Source organism: Nuphar pumila, chromosome 16 (assembly GCF_984573655.1).
Source record: "Nuphar pumila chromosome 16, dmNupPumi1.hap1.1, whole genome shotgun sequence".
NCBI lineage: Eukaryota > Viridiplantae > Streptophyta > Magnoliopsida > Nymphaeales > Nymphaeaceae > Nuphar > Nuphar pumila.
Window position 1 is genome coordinate 78,082,189 of NC_143264.1, and position 25,018 is coordinate 78,107,206.

General features: G+C 40.8%; 1 protein-coding gene across 1 annotated transcript; it reads right to left on the reverse strand.

Annotated features, from left to right (window-relative positions):
• Nucleotides 1-10,845: 10,845 nt before the first annotated feature.
• LOC149813727 (putative pectate lyase 8) lies at nt 10,846-21,266 on the reverse strand. Its single transcript, XM_089992484.1, has 7 exons — nt 21,071-21,266; nt 18,162-18,224; nt 17,960-18,016; nt 14,737-15,379; nt 13,404-13,507; nt 13,022-13,160; nt 10,846-11,641 (listed from the first exon to the last, which is right to left on the reverse strand). Exons 1-7 carry the CDS (start codon nt 21,175-21,177, stop codon nt 11,420-11,422), a joined length of 1,335 nt encoding a protein of 444 aa, XP_089848610.1. The 5' UTR covers nt 21,178-21,266; the 3' UTR covers nt 10,846-11,419.
• Nucleotides 21,267-25,018: the final 3,752 nt, after the last annotated feature.

Here is a 25,018-nt window from a genome sequence, read left to right on the forward strand (position 1 = left end):
AACAAAATATGTTTTCGACGATGTCCAGATACCGACATCATAAAAGTTCTGGACCACCTGGCATAGTTGGTTTCATTCAACCTTACGAAAGAGCCATACGAGAAGGGGTTGGCAAATGCTTTATATTCTCCAATATGTTCCAATTTGGAATCACATTTTGACGTTTCAGCCATACTAACAAAATATTTCTGTTTCAGCAGAGAAAAATCTGGACAGATTTCAAGCAACCTAGCAGTTGTTCACAAAAAAGGAACCACGACAGAAAGGAACAACAACCCACAAAAGGAGAATTTTTCCACGACAGGATTGGACAGCACCACAGGAATCAAGCCTGCAATTTCCACGACAGTATTGGACAGCAGCCCAGACACATAACAATCACGCATTAGCCAGAACCAACAACCAGCACCTATATTCAACACAGACTCCTTCAGGAAAAAAAGTTTCACAGAAACATGATGATTTTCAACATAGCAGAGAAAAACAAGGTTGTTGTTTCCACTATAGAGCTTCCGATGCTGAAACTAATCACGACAGCATGAAAAACCAATAACGACATCATGAAGAATCACGGCTGATGTGGGTTTGATGCTGAATTCACGACAACAGTTGCAATCACGACAAAAAATAATAACGACAGCATGAAGAATCACGGCACAGCATGATGAAATCACGACAGCAGTTGCTAAAATCATATGGACAGATGTTGTAAATCACGACAGCCACAAACAGGAAGTTCCTTTCTTCAAAGGACAAAGACAGTCACGACAAGGACACGATGTTATGGCAGCAGTCATAGCCATACGAAGATAGGATCTGTTATCAGCTGCTACACCCAGAAGTCACGGCATATGAAACTCAAAAAAAAATTACGATTGCCAGACCTGAGGGCTCACTTCCACGATGCTCTTTAGGTCTGATAACAGATCTAGGCCAGATCTGTCATCAGATCTCAGCAAAAATTTAATCCACACCTGGTTCGAGTACTTGATGTTTGGTGTAGATCACGCTCCTGAGATCAGATCGATCACGCTCCTGAGATCGCCAGCTTTGATACCATGTTCAAGAAGAGAAGAGATGACCCGAACCCTAGGTAGAGAGAGAGAGAGAGAAAGAGAGAGGGAGAGAGAGAAGGGGAGAGAGACGGCTGTGAGAATAGAACTCGATAACTTTATTAATTAGGGCTTCTCTCTATATTAAATAGAAAGAGGCAAAAAAGGAAATTACATCTAAGTCCTTATGAGGACAGAATTTCAGAAAACCTCTAATATAAAATAACTTAAACAAAGAACCACCTATTCTCAACACTTATTATTCGACTTAGTTCCAAAGATTGATAAAGTTGATATTGATGAAAGCCAAGAGATAAAAATGACATGATAAGTACAGAATCATTTCGTGATAATCAAGATTATATTCAATACTCTAGGCAGGGCAATTAAGAACCATGTGCTCTCGAAAAATATACTAGTAATAAAGAACATGAAGAAATATCAACAAGGTCATCTAGAGGGTCAAAAGTCCCCGAAAAATTTGTCCTAAGAGTCTTTTTCACCTAAGCATCAAGCCTACATTGTATTAATACATTCCTATATAGAACCTCCTAACTATGTTGCAGCAAAAGAACATTTTGAATGGGTAGAAGCAATGACAACGGAATTAAATGCCTTAGAAAAGGTGAATACCTAGACTATTCAAGATATTCCGTCAGGCAAAAAGCCTAAAGGTTGTCGATGGGTGTATAAAGTTAAAACCAAGAGTGACGGAACTCTTAAAAGGTTTAAGGCCAGATTAATTGCCAAAGGCTATTCCTAAGAGTATGGAATAGACTATAAATAGACCTTTGCTCCAGTCGCTAGAATGATCACAGTTAGGACCTTAGTAGTTTTTGCCTTTGTAAAGAAATGGCATATATATCAAATGGATGTCAAAATTGTATTTCTTAATAAAAGCCTAGCCGAAGAAGTATATATAGAATAATCACCAAGCATTAATATTCCTAAAGGAAAAGTTCTTCGTTTAAATAAGGCTCTGTATGGTCTTAAACAAGCCCCAAAAAACTTGGTATGACAAATTTAGTCAAGTTATGTTTGATTTTGGTTTCCGATCTTGTCTTACTGACACAACTTTGTTTGTTAAGAATCCTGATGCAGGTATTATTATCCTTCTCCTCTATATAAATGACATGATCATCACTGGAAGTGATAAATAGGGAGTTAAAATATTAAAAGATTTCTCAAAATACACTTTGAAATGAGTGATTTGGGTTTTTTAAAATTATTTCTTGGTATAGAAGTTGCTTATTCCTCTAAAGGCTATTTGCTAACTCAATCTAAGTTTGCTCTAGATATTATTGACAGGTCTGGTATTTCAGATGAGAAAAAGGTCAACACTCCCGAAGTTGTAAATATCAAAATGAGATTGATGATGGAGAATCACTTGAAAATCTAACACCTTACAGACAACTTGTCAGGGCACTGTTTTGTCTCTCCATTACAAGACCTGACATTGCGCATGTCGTTCACACAACAAGCCAATTTCAGCATACTCCTACCACTGTTCATATGGGAGTTGTTTTACGTATTATTAGATATATATTAAAACCTTCATTTTTCGAGGACTTTTCTTATCTGCTTCTTCCGCCTTAGATTTAATTGCTTATACTGATGCGGATTGAGGAAGCGATCCCAATAATCGACACTCAACTACTGAATTCTGTGTATTTTTAGGTGAATCATTAATTTCTTAGAGGCGCAAGAAGCAACAAAAAGTCTCTCTCTCATCAACTGAAGCTAAGTACATAGCTATGGCTACAACCACTATGGAAGTAGTTTGGATAAGGCAATTGTTTCATGACATGGGTGTTCAGAGTACAGGAGCATCACGACTATGCTACAACAACAAAAGTTCTATTTATATTGTCAACAACCGAACATTCCACGAACGCACCAAGCACATTGAAATAGATTGTCACTATGTACGAGAGGAATTTCTACACGACACTATTGATCTTCCCTATGTTTCTTCAGAATATCAACTGACAGACTTCTTTACCAAACCTATCGCTGCTCCTCGATTTCACTTTCTCTTGGACAAACTTTCGGTTATCCAACCGTAAGTTTGAGGGGGAGTGTTAAATAATGTGTTATAGCCTAGGCTAACTAGAAATTTTTGTTCTTTTCTTTTTAGTTTAGTTAGTATAGGATTTTTTTTATAGCTTATTTGACTAGTCAACATTTGACTTAGTCAAAAAGCTAAGAGTCGTTGGGCTCCCAACGACTCACTCCTCTAAGCTCTTTCATTGTATATAAATATGGGGCATTGCCCCCTCACTATGTATTTTTTTCTCTAGTGTGATTCTCAATCAATAATACATATTTTTCTCTCTCTTATTATTGCATACCCTTTTTTTGGGTATTTTGTATGAACCATTGTAGTTCTTGTGAGTGTTCTTTTTCGACACTTTGGTTGGAGCACTTTGAAGTATTGATTGGTGGTGATAAGAGCTCATCTTCTTACATGGGCTAATGTGTATATAAAGGGGTAAACTCCCTCTTATAATGGAATGCTTTCTCAAGCATTTCTCTCTCAATAAGATCCTATATTTTTTATGTTTGTTTGGCTCCTAAGTGGCTTATGTGATTGTAATCTTGTTTTGACCCATAAGAGGTCCTTGTGTTATTTGCTATTATGTTCTTGTAAACCCATAAGAGGCACTCTCTTATATTACTTTGCCTATTTTATTACATGGTATCAGAGCATGAGGTACCTTTGAAGAGCACTCTCTTATATTGAGATGGATTGTCACTACGTTTATGAAGAGTACCTCAAGAAGACCATCATTCTGCCCTATGTAGCATCGAAATTTCAGTTGGCCGACTTCTTTACGAAAGCGCTTCCTTCTCTCCCAGTTTTATTTTTTGCTTGACAAACTTTCGGTGATTACACCGTAAGTTTGAGGGGAAGTGTTAAGTTGTATGTATATATAAATTGACTATATTTGTAGTATTGTAATAGGAAATACCCACTAGGGGTATTTTAATCTTTTCACAAAGTTGTAATAGGTTGTGCCCATTAAGGGCACAGTGGTCATCAACATATTTTTTTATTTTCTTGTTTTTAACCTTTGTGTCCTTAACCATTTGGTTAAGGACATAATTGTAAAAGGCCTTAAGAGTCGTTGGGACCTCCCCAACAACTCTATTTCTAGCCGTTGAGGATGGTCCCAATGGCCTTGTATGTGGGCTAATGTGTACATAAAGGAGTAAACCCCCTCTTGTAATGCAATGCTTTCTCAAGCATTTCACTCTCAATAAGATCCTATATTTTTTATGTTTGTTTGGCCCCTAAGTGACTTATGTGATTGTATTCTTGCTTTGACCCATAAGAGGTCCTCGTGCTATTTCTATTATGTTATTGCAAGCCCATAAGAGGCACTCTCTTGTATTACTTTGTCTATTTCATTACACAAACTTGCTTGAGGAGATGGGTAAATAGAGATTTTGCTTTCTCTGTATACAATTATGCATATAATCTATACCATATCTAGTAGATACAAACATACGGCAAATTAGAGCAATTTAGAATCACATAACCATAGCCAAAACTGCTCCTAAGCACATGCATAGGTGACTAGATGCCCTAGGTGCTGGCCTAGTGCCTAGCAGCGTCTAGGTAAGGAGCACCTACATAGTATGTACATATGCATTTTAACAAATTTTTAAAAACTATAACCTTGTTCTAGTAGTTGTTTATATTTAAGAGTTTTCAGATTTTTCTTATTTTCTAATGTTTTTAGTTTTCATTAAAATAATATTATCGAGTTTGTAGGCAACATCTAATGTCTAGAAGGGTCAACACCTAGAATGCCTAGGTCCTTTGACTACTAAGCTTTTAACATGCACATATTACTGGTTACAATGACAATATGGCAACACAAAACTACATAGTTCACATAGAAGAAAGATTTTGAACATAGTAAGTTATCCTTTTGGTAACCATCTACAGTTCACATTCAAAATATTCACTTTATGCAACAATATCCGGCCCTCACCTAAAGTATCTTGCTCGGTTCAACTCCTAGAAACATACCCCTCATTATAGTGAAAGATACCATAATGAATTGTTGCAAAAGGAACACCTAGGAACAACTAGACTAGGACTCACACAGTCACTTGACAACCAAGTCAAATAGGCCATCACCTAGAATCTAGTCAATCTACTAAACAACCCTAGCATACATGTCAGAACATCACCTAGTTACTCTTTAATCATTGGCTCTCAATCAATACCACGGTGAAAAAACATCAATTTTCTTCTGCACATGAGCCTCTCTGCCTACACTTTAGATTGGAAACCCTTAATATAAGATGCAAGCTTTTTATTTTGGTAAAGCCAACAATCATGTTGTTACTGCAGCATATTCCAGGTGGTAAGATGGTGCAGAATTCCTTTTCATCTAACAGTCCTAGAAGTCCTACAGTTCTTCAAGAACACGTATTCTGATGTTTACATCTCTTTCTCTCAGTTCATTTCAGTTGTGGGTTGAAAACCTTATCTTTTCCTAATCAACTTAACTACTGCCAGCCTTGTGGAAATTAAAGATGAACTTTGCATCATTTCTCCCTTTTTCACAATCAGCAGGACTCGGTATAGCATGACTGCTCAAGTGTGATCCTCAAATCATCTAAAGAGAGTCTACTGTGTGTCATCTACATAAATATGTTCTTGATCATCATATTACAGTGCAGGACCCTCTAATGTAGTCATTAATGGAATTGAGTTGAGTATCTAAGAGAAAAAAAAATAGGCAGCTTTTTGCAGAAATCTATGGATTGTTTCTTCGAATGAATGCTCCAAAATCTCTTTGTTCTGATACAGTCTTACTGCAACTTATTTAATTAAGAGACAGGCCTTCAGATAGTACACCCATGAAAGGAAGTCATTTCTTCACAATCAGTCCTCATTCCTCAAGCTCCAACATCGGTTACAACTATTGCTCTTTAACCCTATGTACTGGGATTCAACTATGATTTACTGGCTTGTAGAGCAAGTAACTTATAGTCGTAAAACAAGAGTAATCTATTTAATTTCCAATCCTGGAGATTGAATTACAGAACTTAAGAGGAATCGAATGCATAAACTATCCAAAGTCTTCCACAAGTAAACGTTCACATCCACAAGCATCAGCATTCATGTTTCATTTATAAGCAAGACTTCAATCAAATTCGTGATATCTCATCCAGAAGTACCGAGAGCTTCTTTTATATATGATGAAACACGAATAATTCTAAAAGAAATTAAAATGAAAAGGAAAGAGATTTTCACATACTAACAATTCAAATATCAATTGAAAACAACACAAAAAAACTAACGTAATCCTTGAAAAATCCAGCAATGAGACTCTTGCACTCCTTTGAATCCACAAATCGATGTGTTCAACTAAGCTCAAAGATTTTGTGATCAGGTCGCCTAATTAAGAAAAGAAACGATTTCAACCTCATTTTTTCCACTCATGCAATCTCTTCCACAGATTAAAAAAAAAAATCACTGACATTCATACTAGCGAGATGAACCTGACGAATCCTCGCCGCAATCAGATTCTCGTGATCAGATTGCCTAATTAATAAACAAAAACTATTTCAACCTCATTTTCTCCTCTCATGCGATCTCTTCCGCGAATTCAAAAAAAAAAAGAATCACAAGAATCCATACTAGCGAGATGAACCTGAATAATCCTCGCCGCTACACTCTGGCTGCAACTCTGCAACATGCTCCACCACTACGCCGGTATCGTCAACCGCCGACGGATCCGATTGCCGCTCCGTCGGCGAGCACCGATCGCCTCCGCCTCCAAAATTACCATTCCGACCCGCTTCTCCACCGGTTCCGTCGGAGCACGATGCCATAACTCCAGCGCTCTCGGAGTCTACACCGTCGCTGCTCTCCGAACCGATCCGCTCCAAAGTCTGCGTGCGCTCACCGATTCCGAGCTTCTTCATGCCGCGGGATCGAGGAATCCGGCGTCTCCGTTCCGGCGATCTCCGGTAGCTTCCGGTCGTCCTAGGGTTTCCTTCAACGACGGCTCCTCACTCCATGAGAGGGAAAAAGTACAAGAGAGAGAGAGAGAGAGACATGTTGGACCTTTTGTGCCGTTGGACTTTGAGTGATGATGCGCTCCGATTAATCGTCGACGAATTTGGCGCAAAGTCGGTGCGAGGGTCGGCGGGGTTCCGTGGGCGCGCAAGGAGAGGTTTTTAAAAAGCGTCGTTACAAATAAGCCCCTAACGTATGACAAATTTGTGCTTAGCTGCCTCAGTTTCAAACATTTAAGATAATTTGCGTACCTTTTAAAAAAAAGGAGGATAGCTACTATCGTGGGTAAGGAATCTCTAGTTGGAACTCATAGGAGGACATATCTGACTTCTTGGTAGGAGTGGCAATCGGGTAGGGTTGGCGGGTCAGCATACCTCAATACGAACCCGACCCGTTTATTAAACGGGTCCGCTGTGGCAAACACGAACCCAACCCATTTATTAAACGGGTAACCCGACACCATGGTTAACCTGTTTAATAAATGGGTCGGGTCGGGTAAACGGGTTGGCGGGCCGGTTGACGGGTTAGAGGGTTAGCGGGTCAGAGTCGGGTAAACGGTTGATGGGTCGGGTAGGGTAAACGGGTTGGCGGGCCGGTTGACGGGTTAGAGGGTTAGCGGGTCAGAGTCGGGTAAACGGGTTGATGGGCGGGTTAGCTGATCGGGTTCAGGTAAACGGGTTGACCCACCCACCTAACCCGTTTATTAAGCGAGTCAGCCAGGTAGGCGGGTTGGCATACCCTTAACACGAACCCGACCTGTTTAATAAACGGGTTAGGCAGGTCGACCCATTTAAGCCAAACCCGAACCCAGCTAAGAAGTGGGTTTGCGGGTCGTGTCAGATTTTGCCACCCCTACTTCTTTGAAGTGTTCAGCGTAGAAACAGGTTCTTGGACCATAGTTTTTTTATGTAAAAATATGTTTTTATGAGATTTAAAATCTTGGTACATTGTAAGCTGTTGATTTTTCAATTCTGGTAAAATCTATCATATGCATCAGAAAAACGTTATCCAAGGTCAGTTTCCACTAAACTTAATATGTAGATCATATATGAAGGGTCAGATGTGTAATAAAAAACTAAAAAAATTAAAATATTATATTTTTTACTACAGGGTTCTTTACCCAATAGGGTACCAAATATTACCCCATTTAAAAAATTGCTCATATGGCACTTGAGGTTTTTTTTTTGCCTTATGAAATTACTTATTTGGGCACAATTAAGCATCATAAATAAACCAAACAGCCCGCGACTGATCACAAGCTCATTAGCGAGCTGGCTCATTTAACTTAAACGAGTCAAGCCTGCACACAGAGTGTTTTGCTCGAGTGAACTCGTATGGATAAAAAAAAAATTATTTATTTTATGTGTGATATACAGTTTAAGTTTAATATTTAAAGAAAAATGAAAAATATATATTTATATAAAGAAAATGATGCATGCAAAATCTGAACTGGGCCAAGACTAGATTTTCAAGATATCACAAGATTTTTCTTTGCCGTTATTTTCCCAAGAATGATGTTTGTGACTATGGATAAAGTCATAAAACTAATATGGTAGTTGTAGGGTAGGATAGTGTGCTCTAATAGGCAGAACTCTTGGTCTAAGAAGTTGGACATAGTAGGTAAATAATTGATGGTCCATAATTCACACGGAACTGGCATTCTATAAGCAGAATATTGAACACTCATCATAAGTTGGGGTAGTTTTAGTCTCTTAAAATTACTAATATTTTTTTTTTATGTTTTATGACTAGAGGCCTACCCAGGAACGAGGTCACTCAATGGGCCCAATCTTAGATAGGAAACTCTCTGTGGGTGCTCTAGCCTACAAAAGATACCCCCAAGACATTATTTGGAAGATGGGACAACTTGGCTTGACTCATATACTGGAAGAGCTGACCACCTGGTCAAAGGGCCTCTCAGATGCTCATGTTTTGACCCTGTCCCAGATCAATAGGCCTTGGACACTGGCCATCCATGTACTGCTTACCTACAATACAACATTGTTACGGGAAGTGCCTAAGGGGAAAGTGCCACGCTTCCCTCGAAGAGGAAGAAGTGTGAGGCAACTGCGAAGCTGGCCTGCCACTTGCTTCACAAATCATTTCTCTATTACTTCTCCTTCGTTACCCTTTCACATTCCACTTGATTCTTATCGCTTCTCACTCGCTTCCAAATTATTGTTTGTGTTTTTCATGATATTTATTATTTTTCTTTTTGCGCTTTCCACTCACTTCTTCATTGTTTGTGTTTTCATGTTGATATTTATTATTTTTTGTTTCACACTTGCTTCCTCCTTGTTTCTTCCTCACTTTCATCTTATTTTATACATTTTCTCTTTTTTGGCTTCTCACACATTTCCACAATCACTTCAAAAAGGAATTCCATTTCACATTTCATACTACTTTTTAACCCTGACTTATCTGCTTTAGCTTCAAGCATTGCTTCTCATATCCATTTCATAACCTAAGTAGACTCGACCTGATCAGTGATGAGCATAGGCCACTTAAGTCTTGCCTATGACAAAAAGTTTACAGCGAAAGCATTAATGTCTGTTGGAGCTGGTCATACCAGTGCAAAAGGATCTGTTTTTTATTACAAACACAAGGGGTCATTCGAGATGGGATCTAGACATATAGTCATCCATATAACATCATACCCTATGGTCATGCCCACCCTAGGATCTCATTGTTGCAACTTGTTTCAAGTAAATCTGACCCGCACGTAGACAGATTTATGCATGGTCAATTTGATAGAGTTCTACCCTCGGATCGTGTTTTTGGAAGTTAAAAAAAAATGTTTTTTTAAAAAGAATCAAATGTTGGTGTCATACAACAATTGATTTTTTTAAATTACTGGAAAATCATGCACAGGTCTGATTTCGGTGATTCAAATGCTGATCTTCACTAAAAACATCACGTCTATGGAGTCAGATTTGATCAAAACAAGTTGCAACAATGAGATCGCAAGGTGGGTATAACCATAAGGTTATGACACTAGGGATAACTGGATCTCCATCCGGGTCATGATGTCCATTTACCATCTACCATTTAACACATTTAAACAAACCAAATCGGTGGGCATAATCTTTAAACTATAGCAGTAGGGGCCATGGAAATAAACATGTTTAACAACCTCCAACGGGCCAAGGGTATCACATAAGTTCCATTTTTTTAAACTTGCTGTGGAATAAAGAATAGATGGAAGAGGTGAAGAATGCCCTGCTTTTGTATGAATCACGGATTATCTTAAATAAGCAAGACATCATATCAAGCCAATAATATATATATATATATATATATATATATATATATATATATAGAGAGAGAGAGAGAGAGAGAGAGAGAGAGTAATGGGTACGTGCTAAATGAATAAATGAAACATGTTAAATGGATTTTTCTGCTCTTTAGTTGTTGTTTTTTGCTGTTTTGACCCTATAAATGTGTTTGGGCATGGTGGATTTAAGAAGAATCCTTGGATCATGTATTTTTGATGAAAAAAGTGATATTTGGAGCCTCAAAAATTTATAAAGATTTTGGACTTGATTTTTCTAACGTTATAGAAACCTACCCATGTGTCGGAATGGAACACTTCAAGAGCTGATCACTATAAAATCAAGTACATAGATCACATCTGTATGATCAAAATTTTAAAATAAAACAAAAAAACCTGAAAAACTCATTTAACATATTTTGTATCCATTACTCTCTATGTATATATATATAGATACACTACAGCAAAACATACAAATGTCAATAATCAAATAGCTTGGTTTCTTTAATAGCTCAAATTTTCTTAACCACAATCCAGAGGTAAGAAATACAAGGAAAAAGATATATTTCATTCTCACCTCTGAATACAATTGCCACACTACAATACAATTTGGCTTTTTTTAACTTTCTATACTAACAGTAATTTAAAAAAGCGTTCACTACTATATCATTAAACACAAAGACACAGAAAAACGAAAAAAAAAAAGAGCAAAGAAATGACAAAGACGATACAAGGAGGAGAAGCAAACGGACGGACAACGCTACCTTACCTGCCCCTGTAATTCTTAAATAAAACATCTGCTTCTCTTTTCGTTTGAAAAGAAAAACAATAATGGAGCAGGGGGAGGTTGAAATGAAGATGGACGGGGAGGACTGTGTGACAGATGACTGTGTATAATGTACACCGTCGGATTGGACTGCTCTCTCTCTCTCTCTCCTTTTTGTTTTTTTTTTCTTGTAATAAATAACAAAGGAAAAAGTAGATAAAGGAGGCATTGAAGAAGCAATATGATGGTGAACTGGGTGGGGTGATGAGATGATGTTTGCTGTTGGGTCAGCAGGTGGAGCCCCATCGGCATGAGAGAGCCCCTGACCCAGCCGTGATGGTGCCCACCAACGATGAGGATTTGGCACTCAGACTCGATGCCCTCGAGTAACTGGCGGCCGCGCCCACTCCCGAAGAGATGAAGTAGGCTCCATTCAACATGAGGTCACCCTCGGACCTCCAGTTCCAGCCTCTCCACACGTTTGTGCCCGTGTTTACCCTCTTGGTCACCTGTTCATCCAACATAAGCGCACCTGCTTAGCCTATCTACAAACATTTGCTTACCACACCACACCCCCCTAGTAACCAATCAAGTTCCAAAACATGCATTTAATAACTAGACAATCAAATAGCAATAATAAAAAGAAGACAGATTCAGTTGATTTTCAAGAAAATTGGTGGACCCATTATGGTTGGATTCGATTCACTCCATTGGCACAAAGGAAGGGGTGTGTGTCATCCCTCCCAACACTGGGCCAGTCAGGTGATCTATCAAATCACTTAATTTGACATCTTCACCGTCCATTGATGTCTTTGTGCATATTGTAGACGGTAAGGATGCCATAAAGTGATTTGGCAGATCACCAGATCAGATCTCGGGCCAGTCCATGCACTGGCAGGGTGGGGCTACCAACAATGATAAGAAACTGCCAGATCCACCTGTTCGGTGCTACGAATGCGATGCGAGGACGTGAACATGCATCCTGCTGGATGGGTCCTACAGGTCCTGCCTTGCATTGGCCAGGTTTGGAAGCTAGCGGAGGTGCGTTCGTACGGGTACAGTATGTACACAGGAAGCAGATCAGGTCATGCTGAAAATGAGCGTTTTTGCTCATGCGGATATCGTGGCCGTCTGTTTGCATTTTGGATGAATGCCACGTGGTTTTGTTGACTTTTGAGCATTTTAAAATGCAAATCGGATGGCCACGATGTCAGCATGAGCGAAAACGCTCATTTTCAGCATGACCTCCATCTACCATCTTCTCATAAAGATGCGTACTGTTGGGGTAATCGACGCTGCTGTATGTACGGTCATTTCCCCAATAACTGGTTGACACGCATGCTCCATGAAGGGATGCGTGGCATCCAGTGATTGGACCCACAGTCTCGGTTACTCCAATAGTATTACAGTGCTTGGGTAGGCCCCCATCCTTTCCCATTTCTATTGACTCACAGAATTCGTTCAACAATATTGGCATGAATATGAAAGGCGACATCATCATGTAAGTGAAGACCTTCATTGCTGGCATTTAGCATGAGATAAGAGATAGTACATCTTAGGAGTCCCACCAAACGACGAGTTAAGGCAATAGGTCACGGTCCCCTATTTTTACTCTTTAGAGACAAAATTGGGGATGCAATAATTGCAGAGAGAGACCAGCCAATAAGCTAACCATGACCGGACCCTAGATAGGCTTAAACGGTGCAAACTAGGACGCTTCGAACAGATCTGAGACGGATGGAGATTGGAGAGGCCACGTCTTCCGTTTATGACCAAGAGGTTTGCCCAACTAAATGACCAATGAATCCACCAAAAATCAATTAGGACCGGTGAGTCCGCGAGGATCGGTTGGTCATTTCAAGACAAAAACAAGGATAAGAGATTTTTACCTCCTTGGCGAATGGGTTAACAGGAGCCAGGTATCGGTTACCCTGGCTGTTGATGGTGGGGGACGCACTTCCTCCTATGGCATACATCTCCCAGTGGGTGTAGTCGTTGTTCACAACATGGAAGTACCCATGCCTGCACCTGTTATCCCCTCGCAACAAAGGAAAAACAAACAGCGGTAAGTAGGCAATTCACCAAAATACAATAGAAGAAGAAAAAGGGCAAAATGGAAAATTTCATCACAAAATAGATTCGTTAATTAATTATTCCGCCCCTGACTTTTACAAGCGATGAATTGGCAGGACGGACCCATATTGGACCTCTTGACTCGGATCCCACACCCAGTACTGAGTGCAGCTCACCTGAGTCCTAATCAGTTTTTACCTGGGCATCCTCTGAATGAGGCCCTCTCCGAAATGGTTGAAAGCGATGGTCACCTGCATCTCCTTATCCTTCTCGTACGAGTCGCTGTGACCCAATAGCATCACCTTCACGCACCAAAAATTAACACGATTTAGTGAAAGGCGCCGACAGAAAGGTAAAAGTGGGAAACACGACAGATCACTTAAACAGAAAGGCCAAACTCGCGTTACTGTAGCAACGGAACTAAGCATCCAAGGAAATGGGTCATCTTCTTCCCCTGACCAGAAGAACGGAAACAAGTCCGTTCCGTTCTTGCATCAGGAAATAAAGAGGCTCTAAGGCTGGTTTGAACCACATAAGACCACGTATCGGAAACCAGCGAGGAGAAAACTTCGCATAAGAGAGAGAGAGAAAACAAACAGGGAATTCCTCGTGAAAAGATCTGGTGCAATTTGATTGCACAAATATGCACCTGATCACCCTGCATCTTGGGGACTGGGCTGTCAGGTGTGAGGCCGTAGACCTGATGGATACGTGCTTAATGCACATTTTTTTGTGCAATCATATTGCACCCGATCCTGTCTCTAATTCTTTGACGACACACATTTTGCAAAAAGCTTCAGGGCGTGTTTGGAATCTCGGAGCTGGGATGGGCGTTTATGCATTTGGTGGTCCCAAAGTAAAAATCTTGGTCAAACTACCTTAGTGGTTCTGTTTGGAATGCATTTGAGATGGAAAGTGAAGCCCTTTCTCTTTTGTATTTACACTAAATTCAGGATTTGGCAGCTTTCACTTCTTCAAATTCATAAACTCTATAAACGCCCATCCAAGCTACAGCTTCCAAACAGGCCCTTAGTTTCCTCTCTTCCCGAATTTCCCAACTTGTGTAAAACTGGCGAGCACATCACTCACCCCTAATAAAACTGAACGCGCCAACCAAACAATATGGAACCATCAACAACTTTTTTTTCCTAAAGGCAAGCTGGGGTTAGGAAGACGCCCACCATTTATTATTCAATCACCACTACCACTAGGGTTTTGAACCTGCAACGTACCACCACAGGGAGACGTACACTGACAGCTCCTACCAGCCACGCGCCACCGTTGGTAAAACGGTCAACAACCCTTGTCAAAAGAAATATCAACCTTTTGACTCAGCTGATTGTTAGACCGTGTACTGTATCTGGAACAGATCCGGATCCCGATCCAGATTTGGCTCATGAATCGGAACCAGCGGTTCAGTTGCTCGAGCTCTAGAACCCCATGGCCCAAGCAAAGAAAGGACACCAATTTTATAGACGGTAAATGAAAATATAATAACGGGGGGAAATTGGTATACATGGGAAGAACTGACCTCATTATGGTGGGTGAAGTAATTGTTGGAGATGGTGATGGCGGTGGAGGCAATAACGGCGTCGATGAGCCCGTCGGCGCAATTAGAGAGCGAGCAGTGGTCGACCCAGATGTGGCTGGACCCGAATATGGAGACACCGTCACCGTCCGCCATGGTCCGCCAGCCGTAGTGATTAGGTGAGCTCCTGACCATGGCGTTGCCCGTGGGCTTGCAGTCGTGGATGTGAATGCCGTGGATGATGATGTTGGTGACGAACTGGATGGTGATGCAGGCGCCGTTGGCGATATGGACGTTGGCGCCGCGGCCGTCGATGGTCTTGAAGCTGTTCATGATGAGCTCCTCCTTGAGCACGATCACCATGTCGCGCTTGAACAAGATCCACAGCGGCTCGTCCTGGATCACCGCGTGGCGGAGGGTGCCCGGGCGTGGATTCACGGGGTCGTGGTCCGAGGGGTCCATCACCACGTAGTAGCGGCCGTTGCGGCCTCCCACGGCGTTGCGACCGAACCCGATGCCGCAGTCGGCGAGCCTCTTCCGGTTGCGGGACCAGTTGGGGTCGCACCGCCAGCAGTCGTCGATGGGGTTGCCGGTGCCGCAGGAGAAGTACCCCAGCTCCCTCCTCGCCGTGCTGTTCCTAATGCTCCTGAAAGGAAACGCAAAGGTTAGGTTTGCACCAAGGAGCACGGTCACAACAAGCAACTAATCAAATGCTGACACGTTTCACCATGTTTGACATGGAAAGCCGCTTTTGCCAACTGGCAGCTAAGCACTATGAAGGCTTGATTTTCAGGTTTCCAATGGTGTGTTTCTGCGTCATTATTACCACCGTTCCCTTCGCTATTACGCTGGGGTAGACTTGGCAACAACATTAGGGGTCCCGGGACCAAATCCAGATGGGTCCGGTGTGGGCCAGGTCGATGTGTTGAATGTAACGAATCAAGCATGCAAAAGAGTCAATCCGGTGTTCATTGAGAGAACGACCGGGTTGTACGCAGCTTACCAAGTGTGAGCTGTCTTGAGTCTTGACAGATGAACGTACATTTAAGTGGTTGCGCTAGCAAAAATGTACAGGAATGCCTATTTGGGGGATACAATTGAAAGGTGTCAAAATCATCATCCATTTGTGAAAGCTAAAATGTAGTCCTTGTTATCAAACCGTCATTTTCTGTCTTTTATTGTGGTTCTCAGTAAATAAATTTGTTTACAGAGTGATTAATTAAAGGCATAGGTATTAAATAAGGCCCCACAAAATTTTCATCACATCTAGCGGAGTAGCGGGTGAAAAGAAATGCCTCCCTCCCTTTCCTTTTCCCATTTATTGGAGAAACGAACCATAGAACAACTAGACGTTTCACCAATTAATGTAGACAATTCACAAAGAACGCACTCACTCTGTACTCTTTTCTCATTTTAGAAGATTGCAGTCATACTAGAACCCCATGTTCATTTATTCTACGGATGTCTAGGAAAAGATAAACATGCATCGATGACACTTTAATCTATATAAGGTTGAATAATAAAAGGAAGTATATACAGAAGGCCCTTCATCTCCAAACATTACTCCCATAATCACTAGAGTTCGGTTCCAATCATCCCCTCCTAAATCTGGTGATGCAAGTTGTTTTGATAAAATCTGACTCTGTAGATGGATTCAGCATGGTTGATTTAATAGGAATCGAACCTTGGATCGTATTTTTTTTATCAAAAAATAAATTTTAAATCACAAATTTTTGTGTTTTTTCAGCCGTTGATTATTGAAATACTAAAAAATCCTGCCCACAAGTCGGATTTCCGATATTTAAATGTTTATTTTTACTTAATTAATGAATGATATGGATCACATCTGTGGAGTCCGATTTGATCAAAACAACTTGCATCAGTGACATCCCAAGGAGGAGTATGAAGATAGGGATGACATAGGGGATGAGTGGATCTGATTTGCATCATCCTCACTATGGTTATTGGGACGACCTGTGCATGCAAGACCAAACACGCGGTGCGATAATCGAGCAACTGAACGCCCCCAAGCTCATGCGCACAGTACTTGTGCCTCAGCCATAGATGTCACAAAAAGGTGAAAATTAAAAGCGCAAGAGAATGTGGTAAAAGATAGAATGTACAGTAAAAGCCAAGGGTTGATAGGACTCAAAATCTTCTTTAGCGATTTGGTCAAAACTGGTTCTTGATTTCACCGCGCAACCAAGATTAAAAGGCTCAATTTTCCACTCTCCCAAAGACGATACTCAAACAATACCCTAGCTTCTGAAAACTGGAGCCTCCTTGCCATTTAGCAAGAAATGAGTTGAATTTTGATAGACAGTGAGCATCTATGCCATCTAGCTATATCTAACCCGACAAATAAGACAGCAAGAAAGAATCCAGCAGATGATGCAGCAAGGAAGCGTGAACACCAACTTTTTTTTAGGGCCTCTTTTTCTCTTCATAGATCCAAGCCAGCGCAGGACTTTTACGCTGGAATCTCTACGGGCTAAAAGTTCATATTCTTGTTGGTTTGTTGGTTCCTTTGAGTTAAACCATCTGGTTGGATAAAAAATAATATCGTAAAAAGAATTTAAAAAAGAAAAAGAAAAGCTTAGACAGGAATCACGAAGGGACATCTTGGACAGTATCCAAGGGAAAAGATTCACATCTCGCTTTTATAAAACAGTGCTTGCTTGGTCGGGCCTCCTCTGTCATTTTTACAAAAAGTGGGGCTCCAAAAACTAAAGACCCTACAGTGCATGTGCGCTCACGTGCAAGGCTTACTTCTGCCGTTTCGTAAACTATACATCCATAGTTGTCATTTCCCTACAGCACATGAACTTATGCCGAATATGTAAAAAATCAGATAAAGAGTTAACGTAACAGAAGCTTCCAAACTTGGGCAGGGATGAAAATTAATATGTAAATAGATGGATGGAGAAAGTTAAGGGGTCGTCTAGTTTTGTAGCATACATAACGTGAAACCAACTTGACCTGGCCAGGTGAGAGACAAAGGCACATGCGCAGGTGACAAAGCCAAACAATGGTTCAATGGAGAATCACAATCAGATGGCGCATGTGAGTGAGCCGCAGAAGGGATTCCCCTCCCCGAGGCCAGATCACAAGGTATAAGCGAATGATGTTACGGGGGTCGCACGGAATGTGTATGCATAAGACCAAATAGTTGTATACTGTGTATTAAACTACAGATGTAAGTTGGTTCTAAGGACTCGAAACTTACATGTGTACCATCTCTGCTACGGCATTAGGGTCGTCCACGACCGGATTGACAAAAGTCCTGCATTAGACATGAAGCACCAAGTGAGCAAGACAGAAAGCGAATTTTACCAGTGAATGGTAATAAAAAAACGGACTCAAGGAACCGAATCTGATGATCATCTTTGAAAAAAATAAGAGCAAGGGGAGAGGAAAATGGAACTGACGTGTTAGGTCTCATCCTCTGAAGCCTCTCTCTTTCCGCTTCATGTTCTTCGACGCTAAGCCCTCTGAGAAAGAAGAAAAAAAAAAAAAAAAAGAGTCGGTCAGTATTTACTGTAATCCACACATTAGCAAGCCTGCTACATGACAGCTCATATGTGAATGACATCTTCGTACCATTACAACAACAGACAGATAGATTATGCTTTTTAATACGAAAAGACCGACAGATCCCATCTAATAATGTTCTTAGTGCCTATGGTAACGTTTTGACAAACTACATGGCTCTCCTAAGAGAGAGAGAGAGAGAGAGAGAGAGAGAGAGAGGGGAGTGGTAATAACTAAAATACCTACCGTACAAGTATCGACCGTCGACCTTAGGGTAGTTCATAACTTTTCAAAGAGGAGATGGGATCAGGTCAGGGCCTTCAATCTTAAGATGAACGGCATCCAAACTATCACGGATGAGATGCTCATCTTTTGGATGGGTCCCACCATTTTCCCGATGCCTTCATGCTTCGAATGAATGGCATCAGCGGAGAGACTCACAAAGAGCCGTCCATATGCTTCTGATGGGTGTTGCTTTTTTTTTTAAGGTAAACGACATCCAAGGCAAAAGAACCGCCTAAGATGGCGAGTATCCGCCATCTGTCATTTGAGGAGGCCAATCTTTTCTCATTTTATTCAAAGAGGGTCGTCAACCATGTCATTTTCCCTTAAGAACAACGACGCCTCTTGTCTATTTTTTCTTTACAATAAAAAAACAGAAAGGAAACCTTGAAATAGCGAAATTCGCCAACTTTGCCGCCAAACTAAAAACAATGGCCATGAATGAGATCTATACTATAGTCTATTCAGAGGATCTATAGCATATTTTCACCGTTCCGCTTGTTTGGTCACATCACCAAGGGTTGGGACGTTTTCAAAACTCAATGGTATATGTTGTGTAACTGATGAGGTCTGCCCAACCCCAGCTTACCTTTAAAAGAAAAGTATCGCCCACAAGGGCTCCTCATCTGGTAGGAGCGACTTGTGAATGTCACAAGTTGACGGGGTGACACCAATGGGTGCTCCGGATGGTTGGTAGGAGCTGTCAGTGCACATCTCCTTGTGGAGGGACGTTGCAGGTTCAAAACCCAGTGATACATTGAATAACTGGTGGGGGTATGCCTAACCCCAGCTTGTCTTTAAAAAAACAAGTTGATGGGGGTGGCATCCTTTGCTGCAAGATTGAAGCTGGGTGTACTCCCCGGTGAGTAGGGGAACGATGAAGCTGAGTGTACTCTCCGATGGACAGGGGGACCTTAAGGGTTTTACCAACCGGAGGCCAGCCAAGGTGTCGGTGGGGTGATGGGGTTTTCCCCTTGAATTATCCAGAAAAAAAATCTATAGATTATTTTCCACCGTCAAAGAAAGCTAATTCGTCATGACTCGAGCCAGAAAGGTCACCTCACCTACCCAACTCCCGAAAAGGGGAGGGCCACCCGATCTATCCACACATCAATATCGGGCATGCCGCACATGCACTTCACAAGACGGTCTGTCGGACACAGATAACAGACGCATAGGAGAACGGATCCACGCATTGGGTCAGAAAAAGAAACGTCTTTCATTCTGAACCGTCGGAAGGGCGCGCAAAGGCCAAAGATTTATCATCTATGTGAGCTCAAAGTGGATCCGATGGCCCAGATCTCGCCATTAGACAAGCTGACGGTGGAGATCTACCCACCTATGCTTATACGATCCAGAAGAAGTAAGACGGATTGGAGGACCAATCACTTGTTTCATTATCATTCTTCAAATACTTAAATATGAGAACAGAGGCTCCAGATCTAAGCAATGTAGTAAGAGCTTAAATGAGATTAAAAAAAGCATCGATTTAACTGGATAATATACTCTTCAAATATTAATATAGGGAAACAAGATATCAATATACGCCAGAAAAGAGCACTCAACCACCCGAAAAAAACTTATTACTTCGACTGTTTTCCCTGTCAAGTGTAAGAAAGCACTTCTTCTACAGCTTCGATCTAAACGGTAAACTGAATTATATAGCTTACAGGCATAAAAGAATGAGAAATTATACAAATTCTCATCTGCTATGAACACAAAGTGGTAAAACTCTTCCGGTCCTCTGTTTCTAGAGCAATTCAATCTTTTTCCGGGAAGATCGGAAACGAAAATTCCTCCTACTATCTTTTTCACCGTGTATCTTACTAGGGATACTTTTTAACTTAATGGAACTGAAAATTGATCTAACAAAAGGAGAAATGCCCTTCAAATTCTGTAATTGCAAATAAAATCCTAATAATTTCCTGCATTTATGAAAAAAAAACCATAAGCTTCTATTAAAAGCCTTCTCAACATAAAAAAATATCTAAGGGATCTGAATCAGAAAACGAGATGTACGAGAAACATCTTCAATCTTCTGACTATTTCTCAAAATTAATCGATGAAACGGGAAACAACAAAATGCAAGAAAAATAAAAAATAAAATTATACAGTATTCAACGAAATCGACACAAAAAAAATGAAATGTCATCTTTAGGTGAAGCGGAAACAGATCGATCGCAAAACACAGCTAATTCTTCCAATTCTCCATCATCCATACCGTGACACTCGGCACATTCGACCTAGAAACCAAAGTAAATCACTCTAAATCATCCAAAATCCAAATACATCCCTACTTTCCACTCAATCACTCCAACTTTCACAGAATTCTCCCGGAAACCGCAAAACCGGAGCTCCTAAAACCGGCCGAAACCCCCAAAAACTCCAAATTATTCAAAAAAAAAACCTAAAACCCCGATCCGCTCCCCTAAAACCACGAACACGAACCTCAACAAGCACAGAGCTCACCTGAATCCACTCATGCACAAATCAAAGTAATAAGGCCGTTCGAACTACAATGTACCTCAGATCCGTCTCCTCCCTCCCGCCGCGGACGCCGGAGATCAAACCTATCGCCATTGCCACCATCATCAAGGCCACGATCGCTAGGGATTTGGTGCTCTCCGCCATGGCTTCCCCGCCTCTGCGTCGTGTCTACTGTTACTACTCGAGAAGAAGGAAGGAAGGAGAGGGAAAACCAAAAAGACCAAACGCAGTAAAAAAAACCAACCGATGAGGCGGGCTTTTATAGAAAGCTCCCCGGCCCCACCCCTCCTTTAACCACCGGTTAACCCTCCCTGACTACAGAAACCACTTGGCCCCAACCCCCACTCCTAACCATGGTTAGGGAGGGGGCACAAAAGAAATAACTTCCCCAAACCGCCACCAACGGACTCCGCCCCGCCTCCGTTCACCACCACCGACGCCGTCGACCGCCAACCTGGAATCCCGTCGGCCAATCACATGCGAGACCTGCCAAATCACTTTCTGACACGTCAACGAGCTCTCCTCTTTAACTGACTCTCGGGCCCATGGGACCCGCTTCGTCCGACGTGCTCCAATCGGTAGTCGAGGTTGCGTCGTACGTACGTCCCGTCCCCCTTTTCTCATACGCCTTTAAATTACTGAATTTTTTTCTTTCCTCCGAAAGAAAAAATTATGTATTTATTAATATTAACAGGAAGGTCCTAGTCCTACCAGCGTTATATGCTAACCGTCTTATCCACTTAAAAAGAACATAATAAGAGATCTTTTTTTTTTCCTTAAAATCAAGAAAAATATCTTCGCTCCTAGAGTTCATTAGCATAAAACCCAATGTTTTCCTTTTTTTTTACCTGAAGAAACCAAGGTTGTAAGTATCCTATCATAAATTGTATCCATCAGGCTCAAAATAAGATGTATATCGTATCGTATCTTATTATAAAAATCATAAATTCATTAACAAAATAAGATATATATATATATATATATATATATATATGTCACCAATTTTTTTTCCAAGATAAAGCTGATATTCATTAACACAATAATATCATGATATTACTTGTCAAAAAATAATATAGTGATATTTTAACTGTCTAAAAAGGCTGGACAAAATATTGAGTTTTTTAGTAAAATTTTCAAGATATCGCTATGTTGGATACAGATCGTCGTAAGATTTGGGTATATTCAGATTTTGGTACAATTGTTAAGGAACGAATAGAACCCAGTGGTCTCTTTCAGGATTTTGTTCATTTTGTCCAAATAGCACCAGTGGACAAGCCATCAAACAATCCCTGGTGCACAAAAAACTCAAAACAGTTTTTTTTTCTATTATTATTATTATAAATAACATAGAAAAATCTTCGTCCTAGTTTTGACATCCCTTAATGGGTGACCTTACAGCAAGGAACACAAACCACAGGTATGGAACTGGCAATGTCCTTCAACTTGAATATCTTAATCCAACGCACCTAGCCAGGCGTGTGGAACAATGTTGTCACTATCTGTGCATCTCGACCGTATCGCCAGAAAATTGATATGATAATGACCTGAATCGGCTATTTTTTAATAAATATAAAAATAGCTTAAAATTATTTTTTAATAGTTTTAACACATGTCTCGATTCTGATTGACATGTAATATTTTTTAATTATTGTTTGGCCAATTAAGAACGATACACTCGAGTATCGGTATCCGGGGGGCTCGATGCACCCGAATCATTGGCCAAACGATACAGGTCGATTCCGATACTGACAACATTGATCTGCAACGGGCACTCCGAAGGCACTTTATTAATTAATTAAACAAGAGAATGATGAATAAACGATTCCGGGGAGATGTTTATACCTTTGAAAAAGAGAGAGGAGAAAATAACAAGAATGAGTATGTATGTATACCCACACAATTTCCCTTAAAGATTAGTATATACCCACACAACAAATTTCCACACTATTATTGATATTAATTAAATTATCCTGAAAATGTGGACATTCTTGGTAACACGTAAAATCAAGGGCTAGAACAGTTGGCAGATACATGGGAGAATAACAGCAATGAGTATAATAAATACAATCATCAATTTGCACCCCCATTATTGAACACAAACAACTAAATTATCCTGGAAATGAGGGCATTCTCGGTAACATGACAAGTCAAAGACTAAAACAGTCCGGTTTACTCATAAAGTCCCTTTTACCATGCACACACTATCTCTCCAAATGACCAATCTGTCCACACAATCCATTCCCACACTGACCATGGGAACATATATGTGATATGTCATTTTCAAAATATTAAAAAAAAAATTGTGTATTATTCCTCTTCTTTCTAATGGTGAAGGTAAGAAAAGGGTGAAATTAAAAAAAAATAATTGGGTCTAACCATGGTTTCTCTCTCCTTCTCACTCCTTAACCATGGTTAAAAACACAACCACCCCATGAGATGAAAAAAGTGGGGCCCTCCCACACCTTCACCCCCCTCTTAACAGTCTGACTTTACAGAACCAACCAGACCCCTTCAATCCAGGCACATTCACCGCTTGAAATTTAGGGAGGGAATTCATTAGGGTCGACAGAATGTGTGTCCCACATCAATGACCCCCCACCTATTATGAGCCATCCATCTGAGCAGATCAAGAGTGGTAGTTTGACAGTCACATGGTGCATGGGCCCCACCGGACCCACATCTGGCCCAGTAGGTGTGAGACTGTGTGTGTGTGTGAAAGGGGGGGGGTCCAGTCCGGTGGGTGCAGTGGTGCTGAGCTGCCTCCACGCTGGTGGTGGTTGTCAGGGCGTCTTCAACCCACACTTTGCTGATTTGTTTTACTTGTTGATTTTTGGAATTTAGGGGCAGGTTATCTGCACAAATAATTCTTGGTGCAGTGGGTTGGGTCCTCCACCACGTAGCACATGTGATGTGCTGCTACAGGGAGTCTCAAGAAAATGAGATGTTGAGGGTATCATGTTGCTTGCATTAAATTTTAGTAGCAACATTATCGCCTATTGAGGTCCTAATCCCACACCCTGTAAATGTATATCTATAGCAAAGGGAGTCCGGATCGGGTGCAATATGATTGTACAAAATTTTGTGCATTCATCACTCCATCGCCCTCCCTCAGATCTTGGGTCCACACCTGACAGGTTTGTCCTCAAGATGGAGGGTGATCAGGTGCTTAATGCACAAATATTTGTGCAATTATATTGCACCTGATCTTTTCACTAGCAAATATATATATATATACCTGCCCACCTTCTCGTTCCTGTTCTGCCTTCTAAAAAAATGTAGTTTTAGAGTTTTTTTTATCTAGGTTTTGTTCAGTGGGAAACTACTTTTGGATCACTGGAATCTGACCTTCAGGTTTTTGAGTGATCCAAAATCAATTGCTATATATGAAGGTACAAGTTTTTTTTGGTTCATAAAATCATGTTTTTTTCGTCGAAAAAACACAATCCAAGAGTTGATTCCCACTAAATCGAGCATGCTAAACACATCTGACGGTTCAGACCTATCATAAAACCCTTCAAAACTATGGGGCCGAACCGGGAGAACCAAAAAACAGGGCTTAATATGTTCAGTTCTCTCGCTCTCTCTCTCTCTCTCTCTCTCTCTCTCTATATATATATATATATATATATATATATATATATATATATATATATATATATATAGGTGTTGTATATAATTAGGGCTGGATAACGGGTGGAGCAAACCATGGGTGGCCCATGGCCGGGCTGAATGAGTTAGTTATAGGCCTAGTTTTTCAAAGGTCTGACATGAAGCCAGGCTTACCCAACTTGACAAAATCTTGGGTCAAGCCGAGCCAGCCCACAGGTCGACAGTGCTTTTTGTAGTGGTACCATACCACCATAACACACTTGATTTACATAAATCTTTGCTCCAAAGGCAAAGTATAACATTTGAATGATGTTTAACGTGTTTATTCATTATTTTCATGCGCTCAAGTTGACTGGAATAGAATGTTTTATACCAT